Source organism: Chiroxiphia lanceolata, chromosome 15 (assembly GCF_009829145.1).
Source record: "Chiroxiphia lanceolata isolate bChiLan1 chromosome 15, bChiLan1.pri, whole genome shotgun sequence".
NCBI lineage: Eukaryota > Metazoa > Chordata > Aves > Passeriformes > Pipridae > Chiroxiphia > Chiroxiphia lanceolata.
Window position 1 is genome coordinate 4,002,383 of NC_045651.1, and position 23,390 is coordinate 4,025,772.

General features: G+C 58.1%; 2 protein-coding genes across 2 annotated transcripts; both read left to right on the plus strand.

Annotated features, from left to right (window-relative positions):
- Positions 1 to 7,822: 7,822 nt before the first annotated feature.
- STING1 (stimulator of interferon response cGAMP interactor 1) lies at positions 7,823 to 13,974 on the plus strand. Its single transcript, XM_032703370.1, has 6 exons — positions 7,823 to 8,067; positions 8,607 to 8,784; positions 9,611 to 9,719; positions 9,877 to 10,115; positions 11,882 to 12,068; positions 13,508 to 13,974. Exons 1-6 carry the CDS (start codon positions 7,823 to 7,825, stop codon positions 13,699 to 13,701), a joined length of 1,152 nt encoding a protein of 383 aa, XP_032559261.1. The 3' UTR covers positions 13,702 to 13,974.
- A 4,721-nt stretch (positions 13,975 to 18,695) lies between these two features.
- Positions 18,696 to 21,576, plus strand: SLC35A4 (solute carrier family 35 member A4). The gene is made up of 3 exons (XM_032703244.1): positions 18,696 to 18,729; positions 18,809 to 18,907; positions 19,024 to 21,576. Exon 3 carries the CDS (start codon positions 19,792 to 19,794, stop codon positions 20,719 to 20,721), a length of 930 nt encoding a protein of 309 aa, XP_032559135.1. The 5' UTR covers positions 18,696 to 18,729; positions 18,809 to 18,907; positions 19,024 to 19,791; the 3' UTR covers positions 20,722 to 21,576.
- Positions 21,577 to 23,390: the final 1,814 nt, after the last annotated feature.

Here is a 23,390-nt window from a genome sequence, read left to right on the forward strand (position 1 = left end):
CTAATGTTTTTATTGAATTTTGCCACAATTTGCTGTTATTGCCTGCTTTCTTCTCCCCTCACGCTGCAGCAGGGTTGTTTGCCACTGCTCTTTTCTATCCCACACCTCCCCTGCACCTCTTGGCAGAGAGGCAGGAATGGCTTAAACAGGAGATTTTAGGGGTAAATAACATAGTGATAGGACAAGGAATAATGGGTAAAAATGGAAAGAGGGGAAATTGAGGTTAGATATTTGGAAGAAATTGTTCCCTGTGAGGGTGGGGAGGCCCTGGCACAGGTTGCCCAGAGAAGCTGTGGCTACCCCATCCCTGGAAATGTCCAAGGCCAGGTTGGAGCAACCTGGGCTAGTGGAACATGTCCCTGCCCATGGCAGGGGCTGGGACTGGAGGGTCCCTGGTGCTGCTCCCCCTGGGACCAGCCTCCTGCAACAGTCCCACCTTTCTGGTGTCTTTAGCACAGGGCATGTTTTGAAGTAATTTATCTTCCCTCCTTCACATTTGGTATGGCAGAAATAAACCACAGATTCATAAAAATGGCTTTTTGGGTGAGTTTTACTTGTCAGTGGGGGTTTTTTTCAACTACTTTGGTTCATTTTGTGGCTCTTTTCCCTCTTTCCTGTTGCCTTTTGGGTTGTTGGACACCCCTTGATTGCTGAACTCCAGACAACCCTGCACAGCTCATTGATCTGATGTCCCAGCACAAGGGAGTCTTCTCCTTCCTCAGGAATGTCTTTGGAAACAACCTTCTCCCGTTCCTGGGGAAATTTTCCAAGTACCTTCAAGTCACAGCTCTAAGAACTTCACATCAGCCAAGATTAAAGTAACCTTTTTCCTGTATTCTCAGGAAAAGTGTTGGATTTCGTTTCCAAAAAGAGACGGGCAAACAGTTTTGTTGTGCTTCTGGTACCAGGGAAAATGATGAGCTGCTGTTTGTTGCCAGCTGGATGTGAATTTTTCCAAGAGATGAGAAACGGGAGCAGCAAAGTCATTTTCATAATGTTTTTTTCACGAGGTCAGACCTGTGACACCCAGGAATGAGATTTCATAGAATCGTAGAATCCCAGGGTGGTTTGGGCTGGAAGGGACATTAAAGCTCCTCCCATTCCAACCCCTGCCATGGGCAGGGACACCTTCCACCAGCCCAGGTTGCTCCAAGCCCCGTCCAACCTGGCCTTGGACACTTCCAGGGATGGGGCAGCCACAGCTTCTCTGGGCAACCTGTGCCAGGGCATCACCACCTTCACAGGGAAGAATTTTTTCCCAATATCCCATCTAACCCTGCCCTCTGGCAGTGGGAAGCCATTCCCCCTTGTCCTGTCTCTCTATCCCTTGTCCAAAGTCCCTCTCCAGCTCTCCTGGAGCCCCTTCAGGCACTGGAAGGGGCTCTCAGGTCTCCCTGGAGCCTTCTGCTCTCCAGGTGAACCCCCCCAGCTCTACCAGCCTGGCTCCAGAGCAGAGGGGCTCCAGCCCTTGGAACATCTCCATGGCCTCCTCTGGACTCTCTCCAGCAGCTCCACGTCCTCCTGTTCCCCAGGGCTGGAGGCAGCTCTGCAGGGGGGTCTCACCTGAGGGGGCAGAGGGGCAGAATCCCCCCTGCCCTGCTGCCCACGCTCCTTGTTTGTCAGGTAAATGTTGTCTCACTTTGCCGTTCCTGCTGCCCCTCACACCCCCCCCCATGGCATTTTAGGAGACATTCCTCCTGCAGATTCCTGCCTTCTGTCTCCCAGGGAGGGAACAGGTCCTGCAGCCCCTGTGGGTACAGTGGTCTCTCATCCCAGGGACACCACTGTGCTCTTGGCTCCTATTCCAAAGGGAAGCACTGAGGGCTCTGCTCCCTGTGCCTGCCAACACCATCCCATGCCAACACCTCCTGCTCCCAAGCAGCAGAGCATCACTGGGGGAGTTCTCTGAGTCCTGCCTTGTCCTCAGATGACTCCTGTCTCCATGAGCCTTTCCTTCATCTCCCTCTGAACAGCTCTGCTCCACGGGGTCAGGTTGCAGTGATGTATTAGGGGAAAAAACCTCTAAGTGATTAGGAAAGGCAAAAGAATTTAAAGGAACACAAACTTCCCAGCTGAGCTGGCTAAATCTGGTTTTTTAGGCTTTGATAACCTTTGAGACCTTTCTTAGAAGTTGAGAAAGGTCAGTCTAAAGGAGGGAAACACAACCAGGAAAGAAAAAACCCCAGTGTTGGACACACACATAATGTTGAGCGAGGTTCAAAGAAAAAAAAACTCCCTGAAAAATGGCCCAGGAGCAGCTCCTGTCCCAGAGGTGCTCTGCCCAGCAGCACCACCCCAGTCATGGAATCATGGAGTGGTTTGGGTTGGAAGGCACAATAAAGCTCAGCTCATTCCACCCCCTGCCATGGGCAGGGACACCTTCCACCAGCCCAGGTTGCTCCAAGAGCTGTTCAACCTGCACTTGGACACTTCCAGGGATGGGGCAGCCACAGCTTCTCTGGGCAACCTGTGCCAGGACCTCCCCACCCTCACAGCCAAGAATTCCTTCCCCACATCCCATGTAACCCTGCCCTCTGGCAGTGGGAAGCCATTCCCCCTTGTCCTGTTATTTCAGGCCCTTATCCAAAGTCCCTCTCCAGCTACCCTGGAGCTCCTTGAGGCACTGGAAGGGCTCCAAGGTCTCCCCAAAACCTTCTCTTTTCCAGGCTGAACCATGGAAGTTCTGGAGCAGAGCCTTAAAGATCCTGGGATAGGTTAGCCAGGCTGACAGCTTTTGGTCCCAAAGGGAATTCAGTTCAAAGCATTTCTAAAAGGAATTTCTGAGCTTCCACACCCAAGTTGCCCCGTGTGTCATGAGAAGACTCCACATCAACCACAGCTTGTCCCTCTCCTGCTGCCACTCCCGGGCTTGGCTGTATCCAGATGCCAGGGCAACCATTGTCCCCTCCATCAAGAGAGCAGATGGATCAGTATCCACAGGAACACTTGTCAAGGAGCTCCTTCTGCGGGGTTTAAACCCAGGGGGAAGTGCCCTGGAAATGCTCTTTTTAATCTTGTCCCAGTCCTGCAGAATTTGCGACATCACAACCAGGAAGAAAGTGCGTGGAACCATTCCCATATTAGTTTTGAAATTCTAGGTGACTCAAATAGATGAGTCTTACTATCAAATGATTGGGTTTCTTTCAATACTGGCACAGGCTGCCCAGGGCAGCGGTGGAGTCCCCAGCTTGGAGGGATTTAAAAGACATGTGGATGTGGCACTTGGGAGCCCCTGCTCCAAAGTGATTTCCCATTTCTGGAGTCCTTCATGGGATGAATCCAATCCAGGACTGTCACATTTTTTAAACTTAACAGAAGTAACTCGTGAAGTGACTTGCTCTTGTTCTCAGTTAAATGTGTTTAAAACTGAGTTGGTCTGAGAAAGTGTGAAAACTTTTATCCTTTAAATAAAGCCAGGACTGTGGGGGTTGGGCTTTTTTATTTTTATTTTTTAAATAAACAATGACAGGGCAGTCGTGGAATGGTTAAACCTCCTCAAAGAGAAACAGCAGGAGCTTTTGGGGCAGAAATCAGTGCTGGCAGCTTTGGGCAAGCCCTGAAGCCTTTGAAGAAAAAGATGTCTGAGGTCTGAACCCATCAGTGACTCGGGGAGGAGGAAAGGGCTGGTTCATGTCCCTCCCAGCACAAGAACAGTGACACCCCAACCAACACCAGCCTGTGACAGCTCCAAAATGAGCAAAAATGGTTTCTCCACCCAACACTGATGGTCCTTGTGGGTCCTTTCCAAGTCAGGATACTCCTGATTTTATGAAACTGCTTGGCTGAGCGAGTGAGACACGACATGTGCTTGGGAGCTGGAGGAAGCAGGTCCTGCTGCCACCAGATTTTACCCAGCACACGGTGGCTCCTCACTGCACCAGAGACTGGCCTGGCTCACACACAGTATTGCAGAGCACTTTATTTTTGCTATTCTGTGTCAAAAAAGCAGCCCCATCACACAGGACCTCTGGGGGACACTGTTGGTGCAACTGCAGCACTAAAAACACCGACTGCAGCACTTTTTAGCCGGGGGATTGAAAAAAAGGGACCAAAGCCACTTTTGACACCAGCCTGGCATCAGAACCCCATCCCTGCAGGTATCCCCAGTGAAAAGCTGTCACTGGGCACCCTGCCCTTGGGGTGGAGCCAGCAGCTCTACCTGCTCTTGCAGGGCAACAGAAAAAAAGGGGATTAAAGGAAGGAAGAGCTGCTGCTGTGCCCATCCTGAAGAGCCAGCTCGGTCGTGCTGCTGCCTGCCTTCACCCAGGGGATGCCAGGGAAAACAGGGTGTTCCTGGCCTGGCTTTTGGCTGGGGACATTCCATGTGCATCCAGCACCTGCCCTGATCACCTTCAGCCCCCACACTGGTGGCCCCAGCTCCTGGGGTATGAAGGGATTAATCCCCCTCACACCTAAGGCACCTTATGCAGAGCAGCCCGTGGGTCTCCAGAGGGCAGGGCTCAGAATCTCAGGCAAATTCACAGCATCCTACTGATCTCAGTGAGGTCAGCAGTGTTTGTAGACTGCTTTACAAAGTGTCAACTTCTGTGCCCAACTAAACCTCAAGCAGGTGTCGGCACCAGCCTGGTTGGAGGTGCCTTGGCACTGGTCTGGGAAGGTCCTTGCTGGGTTTTTTTATGCATCTAAAATCTTTCAGTGTCACTCATGACTTCTTGTTCTCTCTGCTTGAGGGAACAACAGCAAACAGGGACAGAGGGAACTTCAATCAAGGCACTATCTGGAAAAGCAAATTGTTGGCCAGAGCAGGGCAGGGAGGACAACATGGGCAGTTTTGGTGCTGCCACTTCTTGTTGGCTGTGCAGGGGCACTGGGCAGCACTGGGCTCTCCGTTCGCAGGCAAGCTCAGATGCTGCAGGTGTCCAGAGGAGGCCACGGAGATGCTCTAAGAGCTAAAGCCCCTCTGCTCTGGAGCCAGGCTGGGAGAGCTGGGGGGGTTCACCTGGAGAAGAGAAGGCTCCAGGGAGACCTGAGAGCCCCTTCCAGGGCCTGAAGGGGCTCCAGGAGAGCTGGAGAGGGACTGTGGACAAGGGGTGGAGGGACAGGACAAGGGGGAATGGCTTCCCACTGACAGCAGGAAGGGTTAGATGGGATATTGGGAAGGAATTCTTGGCTATGAGGGTGGGGAGGCCCTGGCACAGGTTGCCCAGAGAAGCTGTGGCTGCCCCATCCCTGGAAGTGTCCAAGGGCCAGGTTGGACGGGGCTTGGAGCAACCTGGGTTAGTGGGAGGTGTCCCTGCCCATGGCAGGGGGGTGGAATGAGATGAGCTTTGAAGTATCTTCCAGCCCAAACCATCCTGTAGTCTGAGATTCTGAGGAATCTTATTCCTGGAGTTTAGACTCAGTTCTCAGACAGGACACCACATCTTTGCTCTGAACAGAAGTGAAAGAGGCAGAAGTACCGCACGTGTTGGTGTGTTGAAGGTAGAACCAAAAGCAAGAGGGAGGTTCTGTGGGCAGGAGAGCCACCAGCTGCTTGAAGGGACCTGCAAAAAGGGATCTGGGAAGCCAGGCAGCCCCTCCACAGCACTGAAGAGCCACACAGAGCAGGTTGTGCAAGACCAGCTGGAATGGGACAACCTTTCTCCCAGCGCCGGAGGAGGAAGTCATTCTCTTGGTGTTTTATCCAACCTTTGTGATGGCAAAGCAAACAACATGTTGGTTGTACCCCCAGGCCCTCCTGGGGCTGGGAACACTGGCCAGATGGTTGGCTGGGGTTTCTAAGGTTCCACCAAATCAAGCAGCTCACTGCCAGTCCCTTCAGGCTCCTGTTCCTTCCTCCCACCCTCTGGGTTTGAAAATGCTTGAATTGTGTCCAGAGAAGGGCAGCGGAGCTGGGGAAGGGTCTGGAGCACCATGAGAACTGAGGGAGCTGGGGGGGCTCAGCTTGGAGAAAAGGAGGCTAGGAGGAACCTCCTCACTCTCTGCTACTCCCTGACAGGAGGGGGGAGTCGAGGGGTGGATGAGCTCTGCTCCCGGGGAACAAGGGACAGGACAAGGGGAAACAGCCTCAAGTTATGTCGGGGGGGTTTAGGTTGGATATTAGGGAAAATTTCTTCATGGAAAGGGTGGTCAGGCACTGGCACAGCTGCCCAGGGCAGTGGTAGAGTCACCATCCCTGGAGGGATTTAAAAGCCGTGTGGATGTGGCACTTGGGGACATCGTTTAATGGTGACCTTGGCAGTGCTGGGTTAATGATTGAGCTTGATGGTCTCAAGGCTCTTTTCCAATCTAAGTGACTTCAATATTCTAACTAAATGTGACCTGTGGGCACATCTGAATCAAGATCCTTGTGCTGTGGGCCAGCAACAGCCTGTGGGGCCCCCGGCAGCGTGGGTCTGTGGGGACTGTGAGGGTGTCCTGGCGCCCAGGGGCGTTCCTGGGCAGAAAGCAACGGCACCCAGAGCACATTCTGGACAGTCATGCCCTTGCTCAACCTGTATCCACCCATTTTGGCTGCATGGAGGCTGCAGGTGACCATGCTGAGGGTTTTGCTGAAGTGAAAGTGCTCCCTCATCCTCACAGCCAGTTTTCCTGCCATTCCAGGTAGTCAGGTTGGTCAGGTGTGACGTGTCCTTTGTAAATTCCTGCTGACTGTGCTCTTCTCATCCTTCAGGTGCTTTGCACTGATTGCTGGGAGGATTTGCTCCCTCACCTTCCCAGGGACAGAGTTGGTGTTGGGCAGGCTGTAGTTCACCTGCTGGAGCTGGATGTGAGGTTTGCCCTCTCCCACTCAGCAGGAACATCCCAATTGCTACAACCTTCCAAAGAGATCAGAGAGGAGCCTTGTCAGGGCATCATCCACCTCCCTCAGCATCCTTGAGTGCATCCCACCTGCTCCTATTGGCTTGTGTATGTGTCCCCGCATCCATTTTCCTCCAGGATGGGAATGCCTCACCATTGCAGACTCCACCACTAGAACCAAGGAACTGGGAGGCTTGAGGGCATCCCTGGCTGCAGGAAGCCCCTGTGGTGTTGCCAGCACCCATAGGCACTGCTTCCCAGGCTGGCATCTCCTGGAGGTGTGTGGGGTGGGGGGATCCAAGGCACAGAGTCACGCTCTCCTAGAAGGAGTTTCATTCTGTTTTGCCCCTGGCGACCTGCTGTGCTGAATCAACACAATCTCTGAGATCTGCTGCCCTTAATAAATTAATCTCAAGAAATTCCGGTTTCCTTCCTCATTCCAGTTCATCTCAAACTGCCCTGGCAGATACTTTGGGGCTTTCCAGGAGGAATAAACTCACGGATATCGAAACCTGCCACATCCACCCGGAGCTCCCCAGAGCCTGGATTCCCAGTGGGCTGAGACCTCGCCCGTGCCCTGCGTGGGAGGCCTCTGGCACGCTCTGCAAACTGCCCACTGCTGCCACAGCTCCTTTCATTTTCACTTTTCTGGGCGTGGGAGCTTCAAAAGCCTCCGGGTCTGTGTCTGCAGCACCTCCGAGGGGAGCCACAGCTGCTCAGGCGGGAGCGCGGAGTCCCCTTAACCCGCAGCCCAGGAAACCCAGCACGGCCCGCGCTGGGAGCTGGGAACTGCTCCGGTGAGTGCCAGCGGAGCAGGGAGGGCTGGCACCGGTTTGGGAGCGGGGTGGCCAGCCAGGCTTGGCTCTGCCGAGCCCGTTTGGTGCCGGGGGACATCCCCGAGGGCGGGAAGCGCAGGGGAACCTCCCCGGCAGCGTGCGGAGGGTTGCGCGCTCTGGGGCTCCCGGGGAGCGCTGGATGCACCGCGCCTGACCCGCTCTCGCCCTCTCCCCGCAGCGCTGCGCTGGGGACGAGCCGGTGCCCACCCCCGCGTGTGGCGCGGATGTCCCGCGAGTGGCGGCGGCCGAGCCACCCCCGTGCCCCGCAGATCCCGCGGGCGCGGGGCGGGCGCGCTCAGCGCGCCGTGTACCTGCTGCTGGCGCTGTGCGCGGCCGCGCTCTACCTGGCCGGGGAGCCCCTGGTGCCCGCCGCCCGCAGCCTCACCTTCCACTTCGCCACCCTGCAGATCGGGGCTCTGCTCAAGGGCGCCTGCTACCTGGCGGAGGAGATCTTCCACCTCCAGTCCAGGTGAGCCACTGAGGGGGGGCGGGTCTGCCTGCCAAACTCCCGGGACCGCCCTGCAGGCAAGGGCATTGCACCCTCCGGGTGTTGTGGGTTTGCTCTCTGTGGCAACGCTGTGCTGTGCCCTCCATCACCCTCCCGCCTCTCTCATCTCTCCCTCCCTCTCCTCCTCTCCCCCTCTCCCACCTGCCCAGCTCCCCCGTATGTGTGTGGATCTCTCCCCTCCCTGGCGTGCTCTTTCCCCGGGGAACAGATCTCAGCCCCAGCCTTTCCCCACCGCCCAGTACTGCAGGGCAGGGGGCTGCTGTGTCCCTTTGCCGTCCAGGGTGACATGCCATCTGCTCCGTCTGAGTCCCAGGGGTGCTGCAAGGGACCCAAGCCCTCTCCTGGGGTGCACTGGCAGGGTCCCCCAGGGCTCCCTGGCTCCACACTGCCCTGTAAGAATGGTGGCACTGGCTGGGAGGTGGGATCATCCAGTGCCCCGCGGGCTGCAGATGCTGGGTGTGTGGTCACCAGCCTGACTCCTGTCTCCCTTTCCCACCCAGGCACCACGGCAGCTTCTGGCGGGCCCTGAGCACGTGCTTCCCCCCGCGCTGGCACGGGTCCATGCTGCTCCTCTGCGTCTCAGCCTATGTGGCTCTCCTCGGGGATGGGCAGCCCCTCGGCCTCCAACTCGGCCTGGCCAGCCTGTGCCAGCTCCTCATCCTCGCCCTGGGGCTCCAGGTTAGGCTCCAACACCTCCAGCCTGGCTGGTTTCCTGGGAGCCCTTCAGTGCTGAGCAGCTCTGGGGGCACGTCCCCAGCTCTGTGTGGCACCTGCATACCCAGCCCACCCACAGGCAGCCTGGCAGCGGGAGGAACACCCTCAGCTCAGCCCTGCAGAACTGATCTCCCTGGCCCCATGCTGCCACATGCATTGGCATGGGTGCCATGCTGCCTCCTAATGAGCACAGCCACTCCGGGGGGCTGGCAGAGACCCCCTGACACAAAAATGGGGGTATTTTACATCTGTCAGTCAAGCTGGTGCTTGTGGGGAAAGCACACCCTGTGTGCTGTCCAGAGGGTTAATTACCAGCGTGCTGTGGGGGCAGAGCCAAGCTCCACGTGCCTCTGTAGCTTTGGGAGGGCTCTGCTGTGCCCCTGCAGTGCTGGATGGGAGGGATGTCACACAGGGGGCTTTGGCCACCCATCACCTAAACGAACACACAGAGCTGGCAGGGGCCACTGGGAATCCTGATATCACTGGGATGTCTCCTCTCCCATGCTGGGAGCACTGGGCAGACACACAGGTTGAACTGGGACACACAATCCCAATGGAGGGTGCAGCCAGGAAAGTGTCCAGCTCACCCCAGCCCCCCTCCCTCCCAGCAGGGGCTGTGGGGGCTGTCAGGGGCTCTGCCCCACTGCCCAGTGTGGTGCTGGAAGGGGGCAGTGGGGTTGCTCACTCTCTGGACCTCACTGGAGTTCTCCAATCCCTGTGGAGAACTGACTGTCGTGGAAGGGCCCAGGTGGCTCTTTCATCCCCTGGTCTGTCTGTCCTTCCCTCACAGAAGCCCTCAGCTGTGGAGGTGTCTGAGATGTCTGAGAGGTCCAAGCAGAACGTCGCCCACGGGCTGGCCTGGTCCTATTATGTGGGGTACCTAAAAATAGTCCTGCCACGTACGTAGCTGTTTCCCTGCATTCTCATGCCTACAGATAGAAATAGCTCCTAATAACAATCCTCCCACTTTTACAGTGCTAGCAGGGAGATGGGGAGCAAGGCAGAAGGCAGCTGTACTCACACCAGGCCCCTCTGCCTGATGTTCTCTTCCACCAGGGGTGAAAAAGTCCATGGAGGAATTCAGCAGCGCCAACCCCAACCTGCTGGTGTGCAGGAAGACTTGGAAGCTCCACATCTTGATCCCTCTGAGCTGTGATGTCTATGATGACCTGGAGAAAGCTGACAGCAACATCCAGTACCTGACAGACCTCAGTGAAACCACCATGGCCCGAGCTGGCACCAAAAAGAGGGTCTACAAACACAGCCTCTATGCAATCAGGGATGAAGAAAACCAGGTATAGTGAGAGCAGTGTTGGGACTATCATCCCAAAGGTCTTCCTGGCCTCAGATCCCAGCCCAGAAGTGGCTGTAAAGGCAGGCCAGTGTTCCCTCTCCTATTAGATACTCCCAGCTTTCAGCAGGCTTCCGTGGGATGGAGAGGTCCTGCTCCTGCACCCCTTCCTCCTGGCTGCCTCCTCCCGGGCTCAGCCCTTGCAGGGATACTGGGCTCGCTTAACCCCTCCTGGAGTTGATTTAAGTCCAGAAAACTGAGGAGAAAAAAGCAGATGTGGGCTACAGAGCATCAGTTCCCAGGGGATGCATGAGTGTTTCCTTGTGCTGTGAAGAGGTGCTTGGAAATGTCTGTGTGAGTCATTGTTTGGCTCCCTCCCTTTCCCCCAGTCCCCTCTTTTCCAGGCTGGTGAGCCCTAAATCCCTCCATCTCACATTGCATCCATCTCCTTCCACACCTCCAGCCAGATGGGCTGTGCCCCTGCACCCTTGGGGGAGGGAACACCCTGGTCCCACCCTGGCTGTGGATGGAGGTGAGGGCAGAGCGATGCTCCTCACCTGGGTGCCCCTGATCTGCCCTTTGAGGGGGGCTGAGCTCTGAGCTGTTGCTTTGAGAGCCCTGTTTGAGGGACCACAGAGCCTCCTCCTGATCCTGCTCTGGGGAAAATATAGCCAGCAGTGGGATTTTCCCAGTGTTCCATCTGCCAGGCCCTGCTGAGTCACCCGGCCTCCTGGGAGCTCCAGCAGCTCCAAGCCTGGACCTGGCCTGGCCCATTGCATGTTCCCAGTAAAATCTGCCCCTCAGCTTCCTGCCCAGTCCCTCACAGCAACACAACACCCCCCTGGCACCTGCTCCAGGACATGCTGCCAAGGCCAGGAGCTTCCTGCTTCTCCACCTTACCTGGGGATCCCACCCCTCTTCCTTTTAAGTTTATTAAACTTCCCAGTTTACCCAGTGTAAGACCTACTGGTAACCCTGTTCCTCCTTGGAATGTTTATGGCCTTAACAAATCTCTCCTTGTTTGTTTGATCAGCCTCCCTCCAGCTGTGCATCCATCTTGCCAGTGTTTATCCTCTTCTCTGCCCTCCTGCTCTCCATTAGGATGCTCAGACTTAGAATCATGGAATCACGGATTATCCTGAGCTGGAAGGGACCCACAAGGATCATCCAGTCCAACTGCTGGCCCTGCACAGGACACCCCAACAATCCTACCATGTGCCTCAGAGTGTTTTCCAAATGCTCCCTGAGCTCTGGTATCCTTGGGGATGTGACCACTGCCCTGGGGAGCCTGTTCAGTGCCCAACCACCCTCTGGGGGAAAAACCTTTTCCTAACATCCGACCTAAACCTCCCCTGACACGGCTCCAGCTGTTCCCTCAGGTCCTGTCCCTGGTCACACAGAGCAGAGATTGGTGCTGCCTCTCCACTGCCCTTTATCTGGCAGAAAATCCACCGAGAAGGTGTGATCACAGGGAAGGGGTGTCTCTGTAGGGACCAAATTCCCTGGGGAAAATCGCTCTCCAGTCTGCTCTTGGGAGCCCTGACAAAGCCAGTGGCTGCACCTTGTGGGCAGAAGCACACTTGAGCCCACCTGGACCTGCCAGGCCAGTTGCTCTTTCCCTGCTCTGTCCCAGTGTTCCAGCACACAGCACCAGTGCAGGGCAGGCCAAGGAGCTGTCCAGGGGTCCTGAGGGCTCTGCCCAGAGCAAGTTCTCTCGACAGCCCTTTCCCAGGTCCTCCTGTCCCCGTGTCTTTTCTGCCGTCCCTGCAGCTCTGGCACTGTGCAGTGGAATATGCCACCCCCCTGCAGTCCCTCTACGCCATGTCCCAGGATGAGTGTGCTGCCTTCAGCCGGGAGGAGCGCCTGGAGCAGGCCAAGCTGTTCTACAGGACTTTGGAGGAGATCCTGCAGGGCTCCAAGGAGTGTGCGGGGACCTACCGGCTCATTGCCTACGAGGGTGAGTGAGGAGAAGGGTTGGGGTGTCCAGCACTTGCTCTGCCAGGCCTTGGGTGACCTCAGATCAGGACAAACAGGAGGAAGCAGGCAAGGTTTGAGCAGAGCTCAGCTGATCTCCCCGCTCGGGGGGCCACGGGGGTCCCTGCTGCCATGGGAGGGAGGGGCTGCCTCACAGGGAACGGGAACATCCCCCACGCACATCATCACCAGCCGGGTGAGGGAGGGGATTGTCCTGCTCTGCCCCGCCCTGGGGCAGCCTCACCTCGAGTGCTGGGGGCAGTTTTGGGCACCACAGTATGAGAAAGATCTAAAGCTGGTAGAGAGTGTCCAAAGGAGGGACATGAGGATGGGGAAGGGTCTGGAGGGGCCATACAAGGGGTGGCTGGGGACGCTTGGATTGTTCAGCTGGAAAGGAGGAGACTGAGGTCAGACGTCACTGGGGTCTGCAGCTTCCTCGTGAGGGGCAGCTCCATCTCTGCTCTCTGTGACCAGTGACAGGACCCAAGGGAATGGCTGGAGCTGTGTCAGGGGAGGTTTAGGTTGTATCTCAGGAAAAGGTTCTTCCCCCAGAGGGTGGTTGGGCACTGCCCAGGCTCCCCAGGGCAGTGGGCACAGCCCCAAGGCTGCCAGAGCTCCAGGAGTGTTTGGACAACGCCCTCAGGGACAGGGTGGGATTGTTGGGGTGTCCTGTGCAGGGCCAGGAGTTGGACTGATGGTCCTTGTGGGTCCCTTCCAGCTCAGGATATTCCATGATTCTATGATTCTAAGGACTTTTTTCTGTGGGTCTGAGGAGCATGGAGGGTGCTGGCAGCGCTAGTCAGCCCTGTTGAAGTCCCCAAAGGCACTGGGACGAGCTGTCTACTCCTGAGACAATAAGAACACTTCCTCAAGGATTAAAAACAGCAGACATCCAGGGGTAGGAGCAGCTCCCTTCCCTGCTGATGTTCCTGGGAGAAGTGGCTGGGGCTGTCGAGCCCTCCCCAGCAGGGGGACGAGTGTGTGCTGGCTCAGTGCCATTCCTCCTGACAGGGGATGGCAGGGAGCGAGGCTTTCCCTCCTTCCCATCTTCCTTTCAACCCCCATCTCCCCACCTCTGCCAGATGAGATCAGCATCTTGCTGAAATGAATGTTGCTTGTTTTTCAGAGGGATCTCAGCGCTCTCCCCGATGGGGAGAAGCACTTCCAATCCAGTGAGGCAGTTCCCATCACAACAAGCATTACTGGGAATCCAGCACATAGTGCCTGTAATTTTACTCTCTTCCCTGCACTTTGTGTTTTAATTTCTTCCTTCTGCCGTGCTGAAAATGGGAAGTAAAAGCTGTATTTTGACTGCGCAGGAAATTCTGCATATTTTGGGGCATCTCCCAGACTCTGCTCCCTGCTCAAACCCCTGCCTGGGGCCAACCAGTGAAGGTGGGATTTGTCTTTCTTCTGTTCCAGAGCCAGGAGAAGAAGAGACCCACTTCTTGTCCAGAGAGATCCTGTGGCACTTGCGGCAGCAGCACCAGGAGGAGTTCGCTGTGCACGAGGGGACCCCCCCGCCCACCCCATCCACGGCCCTGGACTCAGCAGAGCTCAACCTGCAGATCAGTGCGTCAGACCTGCCCCAGCCGCTGAGGAGTGATGGCTTCTGACCCCCTGCCCAGCCTCTCAGTGCTGCCTCGGGGCTCTGCTCCATCTTCCCCAACCCCCTTCCCCCTCTGGCACGTGCTGCCCATGGCAAAGACCCCCAACTCCCACCCAGACCTCCTGTGTGCCGTGGTTACTGGAGCAGCTGACTCAGGCCACAGCCCTGTGACATGCTTCCTGTTTTTTCTGTTGTGTACAGCTCACATATTCATCTGTTGGTGTATTATTTCTTTTATATCTGCTTTGATTTGTGTTATATAAAGCTTTTTTCTCTGGGATGAGTTGCAGCATCCTAAATCTTTGGGCATGATTTGCCCTTGGATAGGGAAAGGTTCTATCCCCACAGGGTGGTGGGGCACTGAACAGGCTTCTCAGGGCAGTGGTCATGGCCCCAAGGCTGCCAGAGCTCAAGGAGTGTTTGGACAATGCTCTCAGGGACAGGGTGGGATTGTTGGGCAAGACCAGGAGTTGGACTGATGATCCTCGTGGGTCCCTTTCAGCTCAGGGTATTCCATGATTCTGTGATACACTGTGGTGTTGAAAGTGGCTTTGGAAATCCCAGCACAGACACATCCAGCCAGCGTGACCTGACCCATCACGTGGCTCTGCCAGCACAAGGAGCGTGTGTGGGACTTCCAGGGTACCCTGATGGACCCACTGCACAGCCCCACACAAACATCCTCACATTCCACCCACCTGGGTGGAGGGGGGACAAGAGGAAATCAGGCCATGCTGCCACAGACAGTGGCAGAGCTGTGCCTGGTACAGCTTGGCAAGGACACGGAGCAGGGAGCACCCACTGCTCCATCCTCAGCTTCCCCTTCTGCCAACAGCGGGAGGAGGGTCTCGGTGGCCAGTTCTGCCCCGGGAGGGCAGAGGGGTAGGAGGCGGCTCAGTTGACTTGTTACCCTCTGATGTTGCAACATCCCTAGCCTTTGGTCCTTCCCAGGGTTTTGGCAAAGGATGAGGTCCCTTGGCAGGTCCCAGGTGCCTGCCCTCAGCCTGGACTTCCAGCACCAGGAATGTGACACAGCTGTGACCATCCTCTGGGATGGGCCAGGCACAGAGACCCTGGGGGACTGGGGAGTCCAGGGGCCCCGGAGAGGTGACCTGGCTGGGGATGGTGACAGTGCTGGGCCTGGCTCCCTCCTGGCTCCACTCTCAGCTTTGCCTGGAGCCAGACACACAAAAGCATCCTGGGGAATGCTGCTCCCTCTCTGTGGATACTGTGAGCCTCCAGCTGAGCCAGCTGCCCTGCCAGGGAAGGAGGGCAGAGCCAGGCACGGCTGTCGGGATCACAGCAGGGCACTGGATTTCCCTGTCACTCCAGGCCAAGGGGAAAGTGTGGCATGTTCACTCAGGATGGGGAGATGCTGATGGGAAGGGCTGGTGGGTGCAGGCTGCGGCTGAGGCTACAGCCCTGCTCCTGCCTTTGGCTGCCCAGCTCCTTTTAGAATCCCAGAATCATGGAATCATTAAGGTTGGAAAAGACCTCCAAGATCATTGAGTCCAACCATTCCCCCAGCACTGCCAAGCCCACCACTAACCTCTGTCCCCAGGTGCCAAATCCACATGTTTTTTTAACACTTCCAGGGACAGTGATTCCACCACCTCTCTGGGCAGCCTGTTCCAATGCCTGACCACCCTTCTGGGGAAAAAGTTCTTCCCAATGTCCAACCTGAACCTCCCCCAGTGCAGCTTGAGGCCATTTCCCTTTGTCCTGTCCCTTGTTCCCTGGAAGCAGAGCCTGATCCCCACCTGGTTCCACTCTCCCTTCAGGGAGTTGCAGAGAGTCCCTGAGCCTCCTTTCCTCCAGGCTGAGCCCCCCCAGTTCCCTCAGCTGCTCCTGGTGCTCCAGATGCTTCCCCAGCCCCGTACCCTTCCCTGGACATTCTTCAGCCTCTCAATGTCTGTCTTGAAGTGAGGGGCCCAGAATTGAACACAGAATTCCAGGTGCCTCAGCGACGCATCAGGGCTATATATGCAGAATGTCAGGGCTCCTCCATCTTCCATCCACGTGGCAGGACACGGTGGGAGATGCCTCTCCCCAGCTCCAGCCCAGTGAGCTTTCAGAGGAGATTTGGCTGCACACTGGCCCTGCTGGGAGTGGGAATTGGAACCCATTTCAGGATGCAGTAAAACCTTAATCTGCAGCCTAATCTCTGTCGTGCTGCATCTGTGCAGCAGCCAAAAACGGCAGATGAGAGGGCTGTGAAGGGAGGGTTGGGACAGCAAAGGCCACTGTGAAGAGCCAGCGCGTTTGCAGGAGGGACAGGGATCTTTGCTGGGGCAGAGGGAGACAGGACAGCAGGTGAGGGACCTCCAGCTCGTGGTAGGAGACACCCTGGGAGCAGGGAGAACACTGGGGTGTGGGTCCTGATCACCTGAGCAGCGTTCCCAAGGGCATGGAGCAAACGCTGGGAGCACCTGCTGAGATCCAAGGGGAATGTCTGGGATCAGGGCTGAGCTCAGCGACATGGGAATGGCCACGTGGGCAGCAAAGCCACCACAGTCCCCAGGGGCTCACACCTCCCAGCCCACTGGGGATCCTCACTCCACGACCTCCCTGGTGCCCTGGTCCCTTCCCATGGGGAAGCTCCTTATCTTGCTGGGCTGGAAGTGCTGATAAGCTGAGGCCATATTAGCAGGGGACAGGCTGAAAGACAGGCACCAGCCCAGAGAAATGTGACAGCACAGCCTTGTTCCAGCAGCAGCAGAGCTGCCAGCAAAGGCTCAACTCCTGCCACTGCTCAAGGGCACAGCCAGGGCCAAGGTGAAAGGCTCTGCTGGCAGAGGGAGCTGCAGGATCAGAGGCAGGAAAACCAAACCTCAGGAGTGGCAGCTCGCTGCCCAAGCTGGCAAACACAGCATAACCAGCTTCCCCCTGAGCTCCCCAGCAGCACAAATAGCTCAGTTTTAGCTCTAACCTGACTCAGGACTCCCGGGTTGAAGGCAGATCCACCCCTGAGCCACAGGGAGCAGCAATGCCACCACACCCCAGCAGGGTGAGCTGGGCACGTCCCAGGGCCATCCCCATCCCGGTGGAGCAGGGAGGGAGGGTCACAGCCAGGATCAGATGAGCCAGGCTCAGCAGGGCTGCACCTCCCTCCAGCAGGGCTGGGAATGGGCTCAGCTGGGATGCAGCAAGGACAGGGCTTCTCCCAGCCCTTCCTCACAGCTCAGCTGTTTTCCCACCAGGATTTGGTGGGATGAAAAAGCCCAGCTCCATTCCCAGCCAAAGGTGGCTGGGTCGTCCATCCTTTCTGAGACACACTTGGGCCTCTTCTCCTTGGGGGTGACCAGAAACCCCAGGAACCCCCCAGTGACTTGTCCACGAACCTGAAAAACTGACCTTCAGTTCAGAGAATCCCAAAATGGTTGGAGTTGGAAGAGCCTTAAAGCCCATCCAGTTCCATGGGCAGGGACACCTTCCACTATCCCAGGTTGCTCCAAGCCCCATCCAACCTGGTCTTGGACACTTCTAGGGATGGGGCAGCCACAGCTCCTCTGGGCAAGCTTCTCCCCATCCTCACAGGGAAGGATTCCTTCCTAATATCCAATATAAACCTGTTCTCTGTCACACTGTCCTGCAGGAAGTGCTGGTGAGGCTGGAGATGGGTTCACCTCTGGAGGGGAGAGCAGGGAGTGTTCCCAGGGCTCTGCTGCCCTCAGGTGTTGTTTTTTACTGATATCCAAATTTTCCAAGTCAGCCTTGCACTAAGTGGCACTTCACAAGTGTAGTTGTGCTCCAAAAAAAGGCCTTTGCACTTGCATCAGTTTATTTTATTTTATTTTTACCTTTCATGTAGTAAAAATCCTGCTTGAAAAGTGGCTGAGGAACTGGAAGGTTCTAGTCCACACCTGCCTGTGGATAAAATTTGGAATCTGCAAAGCAAAGAAACAGCAGCTCAGCGCTCAGCCTTCAGCAGTGCTTGGACCTAAACTGGCTACTAATTAATATTAATATTCATTTTATTAATATTAATGTTTCTGCTTTGGGCTGCACCTGTCACTGCCTCCCCAGTGCCTTTGCTTTTCTCTTCCCAGTGCTCAGTGGGAGCAGGATAACACACCCCGGGAATGTATCTAAATTAAGTTGCAGAGTTGCCTGACAGCCCAAAAACCATGAGAGCCGTGTGGATGCTGCTGTAGGACCCACAAGGGTAACACACACATAGCCCACAAAATCCCTGGGTTTAATTAAATTGTGCCAAGTACCTCCTTGGCTACCTAATAAATAATTTAAAGCCATTATATGTTGCAGGGTCACCACTGAAAGGGCTTGTTTGACTCATTACAGAGCTCTCAACATTCCACTAACCCTTATATAATATTCCATTAACCATTACTTCTACCTAAGCAATTTACATCACTTCCTGCACCTCGAGGCTCAGCAGGAGGGTCTCCGCGATAAAGCCGAGGTTGGAAAGGACCTCAGAGTCCTTCCAGTTCCAACCCCCCCCTGCCACGGGCAGGACACCTTCCAGTAGAGCAGGTTGCTCCAAGCCCTATCCAACCAGGCCTTGAACCTCTCCAGTAAACGCCCTCTAATAAACACCAACTCTGCCTTGATCTCCTCCGAGGTAAAACGGAATTACACCCCCTTGAGCGCCCCCGCCGCGTCCCCCACAGAGGGGGAGCCCTGGGAAGGTGGGAGACACCCCTCCATCCCCAGGCACCCCCCGGGGTGCCCCGACCGCAGCGAGGGGCAGCTGCGAGCTCCACTATCCCTCCCCGAGGCAGCCCCGGAGCCCCCCGTGCCGCGCGGGGTCGGGTCGGGACGGCCCCGGCTGAGTCCTCTCAGGGGGAGGTGCCTCAAGATGGCGCCGAGCGGGAGGGCGGGGGTACAAGCGTCACGTGATCTCGCGCCGCCCAATCAGCGGCGGGCACCGCCGGCACGGCGGGAAAGGCAGGTGTCACGTGTCTCCTATCAGCCAATCCGTGACAGGGACGGAGAAGTGGGAGGTGCACGTGTGCCCCGCGGCAGCCAATGGGCGGCGGGCGGCGGCGGTGCCAAGATGGCGGACGATAAGGTGAGCGGGGCTTACCGGGGGTGAGGGGCCGCGGGGCCTCCCCCGGCAGGGCCCGGAATCATCTCTGTGTCTCCCGCAGGACTCGCTGCCCAAGCTCAAGGACCTCGCCTTCCTCAAGGGGCAGCTGGAGAGCCTGCAGCGCAGGGTGGAGGACGAGGTGCAGGCCGGCGTGGGGCAGGTAACGCGCGGGTTCGCGGCGCTCCCTCTGAGGGGGCGAAAACAAACCCTGGGGAAAAACAACCCGCCCTGTGTCCCCCCCGCCATCCCGCCTCATTGTGCCTTCCCGCCCCGCAGGACGGATCCCTGCTGGCATCACCCTTTCTTAAAGGCTTCTTGGCGGGGTACGTGGTGGCCAAGCTCCGGTTTTCCGCCGTCCTGGGCTTCGTGGCCGGCACCTGCACCGGGATTTACGCCGCCCAGAACTACGCCGTGCCCAACGTCGAGAAGACGGTTCGGGATTATTTGAATGCGCTGAAAAAAGGTCGGGACTAGCGCGGAGGAGCCCGGAGGCAGTAGGGACTGCGGGAACGGTGCTCCTCGGGCAGCGGGCACAGAGCAGACCCGGGGCTCCCGGAGGCACGTCACCCGCACCCTTCTTTCGTTCTTTTCCCTGGAAAAGGGCTTTGCACTACAGCACTGCGGCACTCAGGGGCTGTGATGGGTGTGCACGGGGCATCACGGCGGTGGTGAGCACTCTACTAACCCACAAGGGGGCCCCGAGGGGCTGCCAGCTGCCTTTTCTCCTCACCCTCACCTCCCCCGTGTGAACTGAGGGGCTGCCGTGCCCTGCCACCTGCCGTGCCCTGCCACCTGCCGTGCCCTGCCACCTGCTGTGCCCTGCCACTCACGCTGTGCCCTGGGAATGTGCTCTGTGTGGTTCCCCAGAAAGGCTTTGTAGTTCTCCTCCTAAGGAGAGACAGCGCCCAGGTCTCCTCCTGCACCACAAATGTAGCAGGGAACATCCTGCCCGAGTCAGGCTCATTAAATCCTTGGTTATTTGGTCTCTTCTTCGGTGTTGCAGGGTGACAGTCTTGTCTGGCCTGTCTACACTGACAGCTGGAAATGGGAATGCTTGGGAATGCTGCCGAGGGGCCGCTCCGGAGGGGGCTGTGGGCGCTGATGCTGCTGCTGTCTGTGGCCATCTACGGCTCCCACGCCCCCCTCCTGACCCTGTGCAAGGTGGACGGGGCCATCCCCTTCAGCTCCACGTCGGTGGTGGTGCTGGTGGAGCTCACCAAGCTGGCGCTGTCCCTGCTGTCCCTGCTGGGGGAGCCGCCGGCGCCCGCCGTGTCCTGGCACCACGCCGCACCCTTCGCCCTCTCGGCCCTGCTCTACGCCGCCAACAACAACCTGGTGGTGCACATGCAGCTCTTCATGGACCCCAGCACCTTCCAGGTGCTCAGCAACCTGAAGATCCTGAGCACGGCGCTGCTCCACAGCCTCCTGCTGCGCCGGCGCCTGGGCCCGCGCCGCTGGCTGGCCCTGCTGCTGCTGCTGGGGGCCGGGGTGTGCTACAGCTGGGGGGGGCTCCGAGGGCACGGCGTTCCTGGTGGGACACACCTGCACGTCACACCCGTGGGGCTGGTGCTGCTCTGCGTGTACTGCCTCATCTCAGGCCTGTCTGCTGTCTACACTGAAGCCATCCTGAAGGCACAGCCGCTGCCCCTCAGTCTCCAGAACGTCTTCCTCTACTTCTTTGGGGTCCTGCTCAACCTGGCGGGCTCCCTGTGGAGCGGCACCGAGGGCGGGTTCCTGCGGGGCTTCTCCCCGTGGGTGCTGGTGGTGGTGCTCGGCCAGGCCCTCAACGGCCTCATCATGTCGGTGGTGATGAAGCACAGCAGCAACATCACCAGGCTCTTCATCATCTCCTGCTCCATCCTGGTCAACGCCCTGCTCTCCGTCGCCCTGTTTGACCTGCAGCTCACTCTGCTCTTCTTTGTGGCCGTGGCGTGCATCGGCCTCGCTGTGTACCTCTACTACGGAGTCACGTAGCCACTGCCTCCCTCCCGTGTGTCCAGGCAGCCCCAGCCCTTTCTCAGGGTTGGGATTGTTGCTGCTGGGTGCCTGCACAGCTCCAAGGACCCCCCAACAAGGAGTACCCTGTCCCTGCTTCCAGAGGGAAGCTGGGCCCTGCTCCAGCCTGGCCAAGCTCAGTGCCACGGGGTTCCCGTGGGATCAGGTGTGCCCAGCCTTAGGGCGGGTCCTGAGCCCTGTGTGGGTGCCTCAGTCTCAAGCTGTGCCAGGGGAGGTTTATGTTGGACATCAGGAAGAATTTCTTCCCAGAAAGGGTGATTAAACGTTGGAAGGGACTGCCCAGGGAGGTGGTGCAGTACCCATCCCTGGAGGTGTCCAAGAAATGACTGGATGTGGCACTCAGTGCTCTGGTCTGGTTGACAAGGTGGTGATCAGTCACAGGTTGGCCTCAATGATCTTGGAGGTCTTTTCCAACCTCAGTGATTCTGGGATTCTGTGTCCCATGTCCTCAAGCTGCTTCCCCACACCACAGTGGCCTGGGAACGCTCCGGCAGCAGTTGACTCTGCCAGCCCAGTGTGGCACTGGTGCCATTTTGGCTCCCATGGATGCTGCTTCCTCCCTCCCCATTCCTGGTGCTGTTTCCTGGGGCCTCTCCCACTTCCACAGTTTTCCAGCCCAGCTCCTGGCTGAAGCCCTGCTGTCCTCAGGTCCCGCTTCCCCTCCTTGGGCACAGTGTCTGTGTGGAACAGACAGGGAAGGGGGAATATGGGAACTGTTTCACCTACTCCCAAAAGGGAGACACCTCCTGGATTTGTACCGAGTTCCTGGCAGGCAGAACCCACCTGGGATATTAAAGCTGCAGTTCAACAGCATCCGTGTGTCTGTCTCTTGTGTCTGTCCTGTGTCTGCCCTCCCTGCAGGAGGGGATCTGTGTCCCTTGGGAGAGGTTTGGGGGCTGGAGGTGTGTCCGAGCCTGGTGACAGTCATGGGTGGGGGCACCTGCTTTATTCCACATGGTCCCAGCTGGGGTTTGCCAGTCCAGTGCCTGGCACATAGCAGTTTTCCTCCCCTGGAGCACGTTTCTGCAGGGAGCAGCAGCTGGAGGGGAGGGGCAAGAGGGGAGGCTGTGCCCGGGGTAACCGCTGGGGCTGGTGACCCTCGTGCTGCCAGGCCACACCCTGGGAGGTGGCTCAGGGGGTCTGTGTGGTGGCATCTGCCAGGCACCGCTGTCTGGCCTCCCGCGGGTGCCGGCTGTGCTCGGCGATCTCCAGCGCGTCCCGGAGCAGTTCCTGCAGCAGCGCCCGGTGCCGGCGCTCCAGCGCCTCCCGCTGCTCCCCCGCCAGGCGCCGCTGGTCCCGCAGCACCTGCGGGATGCCCGGGCTGTCTGGCACGGCCCTGGCACCGCCGGGAGGTGAGTGCCCAGCCCTCCCTGCCCACCTGCAGCAGGTGCTGCCTGCAGCCCTGCAGCTCTCGCTGGTGATTCCGCAGCAGGGCCTCCAGGTCCCACTCGGCCGCCTCCCGCTCCCGCAGCGCTGCCTCCAGGCTCAGGCCCAGCACAGCCACCTCCTGCTGCCAGCGCGCTGTGTCCCACTGCGGGGGACAGGGACAAGGGCAGGGCAGCTCTGGGGTGTCCCTGCTCCCGGGGACTGCCCTCGGGAGAGCAGCACCAGGGCAGGAGACCCGAGGGCAGGGTGGTGGGGTGTGGCTGTGCCCACCTCCCCGCTGTGCTCCCGGGCTGGCCCGGCCCCGAGCTCCTGCTGGAGGTGCCGGCAGTGCTGAGCCCGCAGCCTCTGCCGCTGTGCCCTGGCCAGGGCATGCTGGACCTCCAGGGATGGGCATGGCTGGCACTGGCTCCCTGCCTGGCACAGAGTGGAGCGGGCTGGGATGGCACCGGGATCCAGTGCTGCCAGTGCAGAGCGCTGCGGGCACTGCACGGGGACCCCGTGAGCTCCCACTCACCATGTCACCCCCAGGCCGTGGCCGTGGCTGTGGCATTTCACTCTGGGACAGCTCCTCCAGCAGCTCCTGCCCTGCACTGGCTGGAGCTCTGCTGTCCCCTCTCTGGCTGCTCCCACTGTCACCCCATCCTGCATCAGGACAAGGGAGGAGGATGAGTGTGACGTGGAGGCTGAAGAAAGCCACTCAAATGGAGGAGGGAGGCCTTTCCCACCCTGTAGAGCCATGCTCCGTGCCCACATATCCGCCACCCAGGTGTGGGATGCATGTCTGGCTCTGTGCTCCGGACCTGCTGGCTCCAGAGTGCCACTGGTCTGAGTCTCAGGCTGGCCTGGTGCTGTATTCCCTGCAGAGACCTGGTCCTGTGGGAGCAGGACAAGATGTTACAGGGACACAACCACGATTCAGGGCTTCTCCTGCACCTGGGCTGTTCCTGGGTGAGGGGGCCTGGCCTGACCTCTGCCCACCTTGGCACTGGGCTGATGCATCTCACTAGACCGGAGCACCTCAGCTGCCACCTGCTTCTTCTCCCACCTTTGACTCTTCAGCACCTGGAAAAGGGGGCTGGGGGTCCTTGCTGGGATGCTGCAGACCTCCAGGCCTGGCACACCTCCTGGGACACATCCCACCCCTCCACCTCACCCCCTGGGCAGCCCCAGCCCCAGCCCTCAGTGCCCAACAAGGGCCTTGGCACCAGGATGGAGCCCAGACCTCACCCGAGCAGGGGAAT